This window comes from Benincasa hispida, chromosome 2 (genome assembly GCF_027475165.1).
Source record: "Benincasa hispida cultivar pf3 chromosome 2, pf3_genome.v1.1, whole genome shotgun sequence".
Taxonomy (NCBI): domain Eukaryota; kingdom Viridiplantae; phylum Streptophyta; class Magnoliopsida; order Cucurbitales; family Cucurbitaceae; genus Benincasa; species Benincasa hispida.
In genome coordinates, this window is record NC_143479.1 from 24,729,517 (window position 1) to 24,741,972 (window position 12,456).

At 34.2% G+C, this 12,456-nt stretch overlaps 1 protein-coding gene and 1 non-coding gene across 2 annotated transcripts; both read right to left on the reverse strand.

The window, feature by feature from the left end:
- Positions 1-390: 390 nt before the first annotated feature.
- LOC120071542 (uncharacterized) lies at positions 391-2,570 on the reverse strand. The gene is made up of 5 exons (XM_039023870.2): positions 2,308-2,570; positions 2,114-2,234; positions 1,907-2,010; positions 685-816; positions 391-597 (listed from the first exon to the last, which is right to left on the reverse strand). Exons 1-5 carry the CDS (start codon positions 2,308-2,310, stop codon positions 571-573), a joined length of 387 nt encoding a protein of 128 aa, XP_038879798.1. The 5' UTR covers positions 2,311-2,570; the 3' UTR covers positions 391-570.
- Positions 1,666-1,751, reverse strand: LOC150037755 (small nucleolar RNA snoR109). Its single transcript, XR_016528055.1, has one exon. It is a non-coding gene; the product is annotated as a small nucleolar RNA snoR109 (small nucleolar RNA).
- Positions 2,571-12,456: the final 9,886 nt, after the last annotated feature.

Genomic DNA, 12,456 nt, shown 5'->3' on the forward strand with positions numbered 1-12,456 from the left:
CAAAAATATGTAGTATGTAATGTATACTAAACTATATGAAAATAATAAATATACATAAAAAAATCATAAATTAATTAATAATAACTTATATTCAACTTAATAATTAGTAAATCAACTAGTTTTATGCACATTTCAAACCGTCGTTTCATATCTAAAAATATGAAAATCAACACTCTTTTCAAGTTTCTATTTTCAAATTGTTTACCAAAACGACTTTTAGTGTCTATCCTTAACAAATCCACACCAAAGCAGATTGCGATAATGATCCACTCTCATTCATTCATATTCGTGGTTCGAAATACTTCTAAAAATCCAATTGATTTTGTCAAATATCTAACCAAATCTTACTAAAAGAAACAAAATGGCTAACTGATAAGTAACATCAAGATATGGCAATCAGAATGAAGGATCGTTATCATTTTTAAATAAATCGTATCTTTTGGAAAAGAAAACTGTAGTGTTTGTTACATATTCCTCCACTTGTACAACTCACATCAGTCAAAGCCTCTAAGGGAGCGACCACTATGAACCAAGAAGCCCATCATACCGAAATCACAATTGCCTACATCTTCAAATCAGGAGCTTCTCAATCGCATCCTAAATATCAAAAAGAACGGCCATAACATGTTACCAGGAGGGTCATTTAGAAAAGAAGGGAGAAATTTACTGGTGTCAATCAGTTACCTTGAGTTGTTGTATTTGCGACTTCAATTGGCTTCCTTCGTTTGTGGTCACAGAACAAGCTATAACAGGCCTTGTAACTCCACAAGCTCGGCCAAGTGCTTGCTTAGACGGGACAAACACATAGGGCACATTCTGCAAAATCAAATAGAACACTACTTCCATCGTTACTATGAAACAGCCATCAAATTGTTGAATGGGAACACCCAATAACCTGATTTTGACAGTCCTATTTTTATACTAAAAGTAGCATACTGAAGCAATGTTCAAAGTCAGTCTCCTGGCAGGAAACTAGGACTGGATAAAATACCAATCAGAAGAAAGGCTAACTACTTCCAACTAAACTTCAATTGTGGGGAAAGTTTTCTTATCCCAATTCATTATGTATTAAAATAATTGAGGATAAAATGCCAAGCGAACCATTAAACAAAAACCAAAAAAAAAAAAAAGAATAGACATCTCTATTGATACATTTTTAAATTATAATCCACTTTTGTAAACACAAATTGGGAGGGGGTTGTAAGCTATACTGAGGAGTGGTCTTTGGCTTTTGGAGGTTGCAATGCAATTATTGGAATACTTGATAACATTTGTCATATATATATATATATATATATATATACGTACACCAAACACAAAAGATGAGAAGCTACCAAAAAATGAGCACCACTAAGAAGCTTCCAAATAAAAAGGCCTAGAGCAGTTTATTGGGGTATGTCAATTAGAGAGACTAGGGGAGGGCTGCGGATCACAGTTGAAGGAGTCAGTCAATCTACTGATCTACATCATGACAGATATGGACAACAGTAGATGCAAACTACTGAAAAACAAGTGCAGCTTGTCTGAAAGAAGACAAAAATTTCAGAAAAGGCAAACGTCCATGCAGTTATACTCTCCTCCCATTCTTGCAATGTTTCTTTAATTAGTCATTTAAAGGGGAAAAGGTAAATAAACATCTTTGATCTTATTAAGGAAAGGTAAGAAAAATGTAAGAAGTTCGGTAAGCAGATTTATTGACAGAGAACAACAACCGGCCAGTTAACTTCTCAAATCTGATTTAGCTACAGCCTCTTTGGCAGGTCAAGAACAAGGACATCAGTTAATTTTTCACACCCTTATCTTGGTACATGTAGCCTCAAAACCCAGAAAACAAAATCAAGCAGAACAAGCATAAAGATACAAAACAAAAACAAAATCTTCTCTCTTGAGGAGGATTGAAGAGTACCTTATCCTCTGCTAACAGAGGAAGATGGAGGAGGATTTCAAGGGGCTCGGTGTCTGCAGCCATTACAACGAACTCAGATATACCTCTGTTAAGCGTCTTGGTTGCTGGAAAAAATCACACAGAATACAGAATCATTTCACAGAACATACAGAATAGAAACAAATCTCATTCGTGTGTTATGGAACTGTAGAATGAAGAGAGGTCTACCTTCATTGGCACCCTTCTTGATTTGCTTGTAGTTAGTAGCTTGTTGAACAAGATCAAGAATGGTGATTGTAAGTTGGGCGTCAGCCAAAGGGTAGGCCTTCGGGTTTACTTTTTCTGCAGTCTGCCAATTTACATCACAAATACATAAAGTTGCACTCAATATCAAACAGAAAGAGAAGAGAAAGAGAGAGTACCATTTTTTGTACGAAGATTAAGGAAGCAGAGACTCAGGATTTTCAGGAATTTGGAGGAGGAGATGAGACTTTGGAATTAGGGCTTTAGATCGGCAACAGAGAGTTAGGGTTTTCTGTTTCAATCGGCGTCTTTATTTAATTGGATTCAAATTTTTAGTTTAAAATCCCTTTTTATACACTTCACAAAATTTAGGAATAGTATCCCATTTTGTTTTTTGATTCTAAACAGATCACAGACTTGTTTCTAAAATTATTTTTAGAATACAATGTTTTTAGTGTTTTTCTTTTTTTATATATGTGAGTGTCTAAGGTGTCAAGTATATCTAGATTTTAAAATCTTTTAAAAAATTAAAATTTAATATGTATAAGTATAATATTCCGTGGGATTGACTTATTTCATTTTTCTTAAATTAAAACGTTTGTAACATTCCATGCATAGAGAAGTACTTTATAGCGCCTGTTTGAGAAAGGATATTGATGGCGAGTAGGAGATCACAAAACAATTCAACTTTATGTGTGACCTCTAGATCTAGATCTTTAGGAAGGGTAGTAGACATCCAATCCTTGTCCCTAGCCATTTGCAGCGACCAAAGGTGGCATGTCTTCTTATTCATGATGGGAGATGGAATGAGGAGATGATATATACTAGTTTCCTCAATGACGATGCAGAGACTATTAGTCAAATTACTCTATCGCAGTGTAGAGATATATACTAGTTTCCCCAAGGCTACGATATATTGTTGGAAAATATTTCGTCTTCTTCCTACTAAAGAGAGAAGAAATTTATATTGATCTGTGGTGTATTTTTCGTAGGAAACATGTAGAATCATCATCTCATTTGTTATGAAAATGTCAAGTTATAAGAGATATATGGTCTAAATTGCTCATTAATAACGTCGATATTCTTTGTGATGTTAGGATGGCATGGAGTAACCAAGGCCATTGGTATTGGATTTTAGAGAGATGCTCGATGCAAGAGATAAACAAAGTTATTATCATATCTTGGCAAATTTGGGAGGCCCAGAACAAGTTGTTTTAGGGACTTGTGATGAATTTTGATTCCACAAGCCTCAGTATTGACAAATATTAGCATGAGTATTTGGATATTGGTGTAGATGTTGGTGGAAATGCAGTTTCAAAGGTTTTTAGCTTCTAGTCCTTCAAATGAGTCCATTGACTAGATTCCTCCACTGAGACACATTTGGAAGTTGAATTCTTATGCCTCTGGAACCCCCACCACTCATTTTAAGGGTCTAGGATTGGTGTTCAAGATCACCTAGGGCGTGTCGTCTTGTTGGTTTGCAATACATTTCTATTTATAGAGAGGTCGAAGTTCTAAAGGTGCAGGCGATTTGTGATGGCTTGTTGAGGACCTAGTAGTAAATGTACCCCCAATTCAAGGCCTTCTCTATTGAAGAGATTAAAGACATGGCATAGGTTTTGGGGAATATTTCTCTTTTCCTGTTCATTAGTCTCACAACGTTCTAAGACACATCATTGTGTCAGAGGCCCAATGGCCTTGATGGGCCTTGAACAAGTGAAATTTTCTTACATTGTTCTCCATTTACCTTGAGTGATTTATTTTGTTGGGATAAACACTATATTCTTCGGATCAATTATCCCATTCTTGTGTGAATCTAATATAATACTAATTAATTAGTAACAACAATAATAATCAAGTAAGGACATAGACAATTTTAACGTGGAAACCCCATTGACAATTTTAACGTGGAAACCCCTCTCCCTCCCCCCTCAATGTGAGGAGTAAAAAAATGGGTTACAATGAGTTCTCCCTAATCACAACTAGAGGCATACACAGTAAATATCTCAAGATAACAATCTTGGTAACAAAACAGCAACAAATTGAGAAGAATAAAATTAGAAACGTCTCACTTGAAGTGGCAACCAATTACCTACAGTATCTGACTGTAGGTAGCTCCAAATGAAATCTCCACTGTCCAAATTGAAGACCCTCGTGTCAAGAACACGCTGTCAAAATTTTAGCTCAATCGGACCACGGATCGATTCCCAAATGGCTAAATAACGTTGCTGGTTGGAATGCCAAAAAATCTAATTTTCTTTTGCTATTTAAATTCTCAATTTGCGTAAAAAAACTCACATAAACGGCGGCTGGAAGGGTTATTAAGTTTTAAAAGAATTATTTGGCCCTAATGGTTCTTGGGCCTTAATTTGGGCTTTCACCAATAAAGGTGAAATAAATCCAACAAATCTCCCCCTATTTCACTTTGTGGAGGAACTTGTGATTCTCGCAGCGGAACAACAAAACTCAAGCTTCTCTCTTGGTAGATTCTTCGTCAACATATCAAATCCATTATGATTAATAGGTATCTTCTCAAGCTCAAACAATTCATCATTCAAAGAATCTCACATCCAGTGATACCTCACATATATATGCTTTGTTCTAGAATGAAATGTAGCATTCTTACCAAGATGAATAACACTTTGATTATTGCATTATATCTCATATCTCTGTTTCTTGAAGCCAAGCTCCTGTATAAAGCGCTTCATCCACAACATCTCTTTACAAGCCTCTGCTGCTGCAATATACTCTACTTCAGTTGTAGAAAGTACAACACACTTTTGCAACCTTGACTGCCAAGACACTGCACCACCTACAAATGTCATTAGGTAATCGGAAGTAGACTTTTTGTTATCTAGATCTCCTGCCATATCTAAATCAATGTACCCAGCTACAAGAACTGGCTTTCCATCTCCAAATGTGAGCTTCAAACTGGAAGTACTTCTCAAATATCTCGTGATGCACTTGATTGCCTCCCAATGTTGTTTTCCTGGATTGGACATAAAACGACTACCAACACCAACGGTGTGAGCAATATCAGGTTTAATACATACCATGGCATACATCAAGCTCCCAACTGCTAAAGCATAAGGGATTTTGCTCATATCTTCCTTCTCTTTATCTGTAGAAGGACTCTGTTTGCTACTTAGTTTGAAGTGACTAGATAAATGAAAACTGACCGGTTTCGCAATGCTCAAGCACCTTCTCCAAGTATTTCTCTTGTAACATAAACAACTTCTTGGAAGCTCTGTCTCAAACTATTTGAATTCCAAGAATTTTCTTTGTTGGCCCCAAATCCTTCATGGAAAAGGATTTGCTCAATTATTTCTTCAACCTATCAATTCTCGAAACATTCTTGTCAGCAATCAAAATGTCATCAACATAAAGCAATAATACAAAAAAAAAATCATCATCAGAAAATTTCTAGACAAAAACACAATGATCAGAAGTAGTTTTTTTGTAGTCGTGCTCCCTTATAACTGACTCAAACTTCTTATACCACTACCTCAGTGCCTGTTTCAACCCATAAAGATTTTTCTTCAATTTACACATCAAATGCTCTTTTCCTTTCTGCTCAAAACCCTCTGGTTGTTCCATGTAGATTTTTTTATCTAAGTCCCGATGAAGAAATGTAGTTTTAACATCCATCTACTCAACCTCTAAGTCAAGACTAGCTGCCAAACCCAAAACTACACGTATAGAAGACATCTTGACAACTTGAGCAAAAATTTCATCAAAATCGACACCTTTCTTCTGACTGAAGCCTTTGACAACCAATCTCGCTTTGTAACGCAGATTTAAGGTATGTTCTTCCTGTTTCACTCTATAAATCCACTTATTTTGCAATGCAATTTTTCCTTTAGGCAATTTCACAAGCTCAAAAGTGTGGTTTTCATGTAAAGACTTCATCTCATCTTTTATGGCATCAATCCACTCTCTTTTGTGCTCATCTTCTATGGCATCTTCATAACTCTCAGGCTCTCTCCCATCAGTCAATAACAAATATTCATTAGCTGAGTATCTTGTTGACAGACGTCAATCTCTAACAGACCTCCTGAGTAAAACATCTGTAGAAACTTCTATTTCTGAAAACTATTCCTAAATACTATCATCTACCTCAACCTGTTCAGAACCCTCATCTGTTTCAACAATTTGATCATCCTGAACCTCATTCATTATCTGTGTAGAAGGTTGTGTCAAAGAAACTGAACTCAAATTAATCAGATCCTCATTATGCTCAGACTCTGTTTTATTTGTCTTCTCAATGTCTAGTATCATTTGGTTTTCAACAAACACAACATCTCGACTTCTTATGAGCTTACTCATCTTGGCCATAGCCAAGAAATACACATGGTCTAGTCTTTGCATCAAGCTTCGATCTCTCATCTTTAAGAACATGAACAAAAGCTTTACAACCAAAGACATGCAAGTGATCATAAGATATATCCTTATTTGACCATATTCTTTTTGGAACTTCTGATCTTAAAGGAACACTCGGTGTGAGATTCAAAATATGTACAATTGTATTCAATGCTTCACCCCAAAACGATTGTGATAACTATGATTCTGAAAGCAAGCATCTCATTTTGTTAACTAGTGTTCTATTCATTCTCTCAGCTATGCCATTTAACTGGGGAGTTTTAGGAGGTGTCTTTTGATGTCGAATACCATGATTTTTGCTGTACTCATCAAAAAATCCACAATACTCACCTTCATTATCAGTCCTAATACACTTCAACCTTTTACCAGTTTGTCTCTCAACAAGGGCATGAAACTGTTTAAACACCTGTAATACCTGATCTTTAGTCTTCAAGGTATAAACTCATGTTTCCTTGAATGATCATCAATAAACGTCACAAAATATGATGCACCTTCAAGTGTTTTTATTTTCATAGGACCACACACATCAGAATGTACCAAATCTAGTACATTTGGTTTTCTTGAATGCTAAGATAACTTAAAAGTAACTCTAGTCTACTTTCCTGCCAAACAATGAGGATACCTTTTTAAGGGTGCACTCTTTATATCAGGAAGATAATTTTTCTCGACTAAAATCTTCAAACCCTTCTCACTCATGTGACTGAGTCTTTTATGCCAAAGCTCAACACTAACTTCTCATTCACTGTATTTATATCACAATTAGTGATTTTAGCCTCCATATAATATAGTGAGGAATATTTCTCTCCATTATCTATCACCATAGAGCCTTTAGTAAGCTTCCATTTACCATCATAGAAGGTATTGCAGAAACCTTCATCATCAAGCTTACCTGTAGAAATCAAATTCATGCGAATATCAGGAATGTGCTTCACATTCTTCAAAATCAACTTAGAACCATTCTTGTTCTCCAAGTGTACATCTTCGGTGCCAACTGCTTTTGTTGATCCATCATTGCCCTCCTAACACTGTCGAAATCACCAGGTATATAGAATGCAAAGAAATCCCTCTTTGATGTAGCATGAATTGAGGCACCACTGTCAATCACCCAACTGCTTTGTTGTGTAGCAAGATTTATAACATCACCATCAAATGAGATGTAAAAATCTCCAGTGGCTACAGTAATTGTGTCTACATCATTGCCATCGTCATTCTTCTTTTCCTTGCCTTTATCATTTTTATTGTCCCTTTTAAGTTTTCGACAATGCTTCTTTATATGCCCTATCACATGATAATAATGGCACTCAACATTTGCAAACCGGCCATATTTACTTTTGCTTTTGTCTTTCTCTGTCAGACCTTTACTCTTACTCCTCCCCCCTTCTTTCAGTAACAAGAACATCTGATTGTAAAGAAGAGTCTTGTGACTTTCTTCTCATCTCCTCGTTCAATATGCTACTTTTTACTAAGTCTATACTTAGTACACCATTTGGGGTTGAGTTCAATAAGGAAGTTCTAAATGTCTCCCATGAGTCTGGCAATGTACCAAGGACCTATAACCCATGTATCTCATCCTTAAACTTGATATTCATCCTAGATAGCTGATTAATGATACCTTGGAATGTATTCAAGTGATCTAACATGAGTGTTCCATCTTGATACTTCAATGCCATCATTTGTTTGATCAGAAACATTTTATTATTACCAATTTTAGGGGCACATAGCGACTCAAGTTTGTTCCTCATAGTTAGTGCATGAGTTTCTTTACCAATATGGTTTAGAAAATTATCTTCTACCCATAGTCTCATAATCCCACACACTTTCTTATGACATAATTCCTATTCTTTTTCAGTTTTATCATCAGGCTTCTCTTCAGAAAAAACTAGAAGATGCAAATCATTCACATATAAAATATCTTCCATCTTTCTTTTCCAAACTTGATAATTTGATCCATTAAAGGTAACCATCTTAGCCGAACTAGTATCCATATTCAACACAAGGTAAACCCAATTAACTTAACCAATGCTCTGATACCACTTTGTTGGGATAAACACTATATTCTTCAGATCAATTATCTCACTCTTGTGTGAATCTAATAGAATACTAAGCAACAACAATAATAATCAAGTAAGGACACAGACAATTTTAACATGGAAAACCCCCCTTAATGTGAGGAGTAAAAAACCACGAACTGAAGTCAAAATCTCTACTATAATCGATAATGGGTTACAATGAGTTTTCCCTAGTCACAACTAGAGGCATACACAGTAAATATCTCAAGATAACAATCTTGGCAACAAAACAACAACAAATTGAGAACAATAAAATTAGAAACTTCTCACTTGAAGTGGCAACCAATTACCCACGGTATCTAACTGTAGGTTGCTCCAAACGAAATCTCCACCGTCCAGATTGAAGACCATCGTGTCAAGAACACGCTGTCAAAATTTCAGCTCAATCAAACCACGGATTGATCCCCAAATAGCTAAAAAACGCTGCTGGTCGGAATGCCAAAAAAATCTAATTTTCTTCTGCCGTTTAAAACTCTCGGTTTGCATAAAAAACTCAGACAGACGGTGGCTGCAAGGGTTATTAAGTTTTAAAAGAATTATTTGGCCCTAATGGCCCTTGATTTGGGCTTTCACCAAAAAAGGTGAAATAAACCCAACATATTTTGTTTATGTCTCGTGATGTAATTCTTTAGTTTCTTATAATGTATTTCTAGAAAAAAAAACGAAAAATTGTCAGAAATCGTACGTTGAAGTTTTCATCTTACAAAACTAGCACCATTTTTTTAAGATTCATTCAAACATTTTTCTCTATCCATCTGGGCAAGATTGACCATTTAGTTGTTAAAAAAAAATTAACTTTTTCTAACTTATCGATTGATTTGAGTATCTCGGGATATTAAACACTGAGGTTCTACTAATATTTTCAAATATTATGTAATCTATCAAAACCTTATACCAAAACTTATATATTTTCAAATTTTCTCCAACGGTTATCTTTACCAAATGTTATATCCAATTCTTATATATTTTTTTAAAAATTTGTAGCCCAATTTCTAATTTCCAAATCGATTATCAATTATCCAAATGAAATTTTTAGATAGATCTTGTATTTTGATTTTTTAATTTTGGAAAAATATTTTTTTAAAAAAAAAATAGGTAAGATATGAAAAATATATAAAATCTAAGTATTAATCTCGAGCAAATTAACACTAAAATTGATGAATTATTGGGTAGATTAATAATGAGATTATATATATTTTTCATATCACTTAATTATTTTTGCAAAATTTAATCTTTTCCAAAATTTATAATTAAAATGTAATCCTCCATTATAAACTCATTTAGAAATTTAGAAAATTAATATAATTGTGAAAACAGAAATTGGTCTAAAGTTTAGAAAAATCATATAAGAATTATATCACACCCCCTCCCAAGCTCACCTCTCGACCCCGAAAAGAGGCATGAAGATGGCAAATACCTCCCTTTTGTGATACCTACTACCCATCTCACTTTAACTCGCCTTAACTCAACTCAACCGCTCAGCCAAGTAAATGTAACAACACTTAGCCAATTTCAACATGCTTTCTCTATTACACCATGCATTAAACTCATCCAAAATTCTCCATCATCTCCTATGCTATGAATCCAACTCTTATTCTCATAACATAATTTAAACCCTTAGTCAATTTTCTACTCCAAACTACTATGCCTCCAACACTTGGAATTTTTATTCCTCCAAGCCATAGTCTAAGTACTTAATTTAACTCTTCCATTCCAAAACTTGATCTCCAAGCTCTTCTCTCCCTCTTAGGAAATCCTATGAGGGTTCGGGTGTTACATTTACTCCCTTTAAGCTATGTGTATTCAGCTCGGCAGCTTAAGAACAAGATCTGTGTGTTACAAATTGGATATAATATTTGGTAAAAATAATCGAATTTAAAAAAAAAAATTGAAAATATATAAGAGTTTGATAGGTTACACAATATTAAAAAAAAAAAAAGTAGAATCTAAAAGGTTTATTATGCCTCAATGTACCAAGAAAACCCAAAATAATTGATAAGTTGGAAAAAGTTAAAACTGATGGAAGGAATATTAAAAAAATGCTAGTTTTGTAGGATGAAAACTTCTAATCATTGTGTTTTTGTCATAGATTAATAAATAATCGTTGAGTGGTTAAATTATAAGTCTAGTTTTTAACTTTTAAAAATGTGTAATAAATTTCTGAGCTTTCAATTTTATGTCAAATAGTCCCGAATCTTGAAAGTGCCTAATAGATTTTTAACTTTTAATTATTCGTCCATTCACTTCCTAAACTTTTTCAAGTTTGTATCTAATACCTCTCTTGACATATTCGACATATTTTTCACAAAAAATCATATATCTATTAAACACAAAGTTAAAATTTCGGAAGACCTATTAGACGCTTGTGAAAGTTTAGAGATAAAAAGATACGAACTTAAATGTTCCAAGACCCAACTAAATTAATTGGTAATTTTTAAATACAAAATGATTACCAATCAAGAGCCTAAATTTTTAATTTTTGTGCACAATAAATTCATCTTTTGCCCACCGTGATGAAAGGAGATCATGTCAAGGACTTGGAGATCCCAATTTTCTAAAGATAACATGTGATTTTGCCCCATTTTCTAGTTGTAAGGCGTTGATCACCTCAGCGTTACAATGAAAAAGAACTTGCAACCAAATAGACACACAATAAAGAACTCATGGGATATCATAAAATAGTTCTAACTTTGTTATATACTACTTACTACATCTGAAAATTACTCATTTGAATGATTACTCGACGATGTTCTTCAGTTTTATTCCAACAATTTCCTTTCAATAATCCATGTGAACCACTCAAATAAACTGAAAATGAATAACATAGATCGATATATCAAAAGTTCAAAGTTGAGACAGTAAAAATTATATCACCACAACACGTTACTAGCATTAATTGATACTGTAAATTTTATCACACTATCTAAAGCATGGTTCAAGTATTACGCAACCATCTTAATCTGCAAGCTACGAGACACTGACATTTGATGGTAACTTCAGATGCAGAAGCAAAGATATTTGAAATAAAAGCCTCACTTTTTTACACATTGGTTGAGTCAATGGCAGAAAAAGCAATCTTGCCTTGTAGTTACAGCTTAGCAATAGAAGCTATCTGCAGAAGAGAGATATGTTGAGTGTCAAGACATATACAATAAGACTAACTAGTTTTCTCAACACCCAGTGGAGAAGAATTGTCATAGTTAAATTACACAAACTAGAGAACAACAAACATATATCTCAAATCTAAAGTTAACTAAGGAATTCCATGTTTAAATGAAAGAGCAATTCCCTGTAGAACAACTAAAAAAAAAAATGCAAATAAGACTTAGAAAGACAGAAACAAATTACCATTCATATCCATCAACCTCATTCATGATGACAATCAAAAGTATTTGCATGCATAAAGGTTGTTTAAGCCCGTTCTTAAAGGAATGTGTAACTCAGGAGAAACAACTTATTAGAAACGTTTGGAAAGTTCTACATTGCATGTGTTTCAGCTTCAATCAAAGAAAAGGCTACGACATAAAGTAAGATACACATTCAAACCGAATAATTAAAGCAGCTTACAACCATGGTATATAGAAAACTTCTGTTCCCATGTAGTCCAAATAAATCATTGAAAAGATATCCAGCCACATACAGATATTGATTATTAGGTCAAGTATTAGCATAAGATATAAATAATGTCACATAGCATATGGCTTTCAGATTCCAAACAAATGGAGAGGTACCAAGGAAGGAAAAGTTAATCGATTTTGATAATAGAAACTTGGTAAATATTCTCGAGCAATCATGATTATACATATATGACTGATTAAAAAAAAAAAAAAGAGCATAAACAGAGGGATGAAATGAACCTTTCGTTCATTCACGAAGCAG

What these genes read in the sequence shown, in the direction of transcription:
- LOC120071542 (XM_039023870.2), bottom strand. An exon ending in CAAGAAGGGTGCCAATGAAG is followed by an intron (nt 2,011 to 2,113) that starts GTAGACCTCTCT and finishes GATTTTTTCCAG; the next exon opens with CAACCAAGACGCTTAACAGA. An exon ending in CGCAAATACAACAACTCAAG is followed by an intron (nt 598 to 684) that starts GTAACTGATTGA and finishes TTTGATATTTAG; the next exon opens with GATGCGATTGAGAAGCTCCT.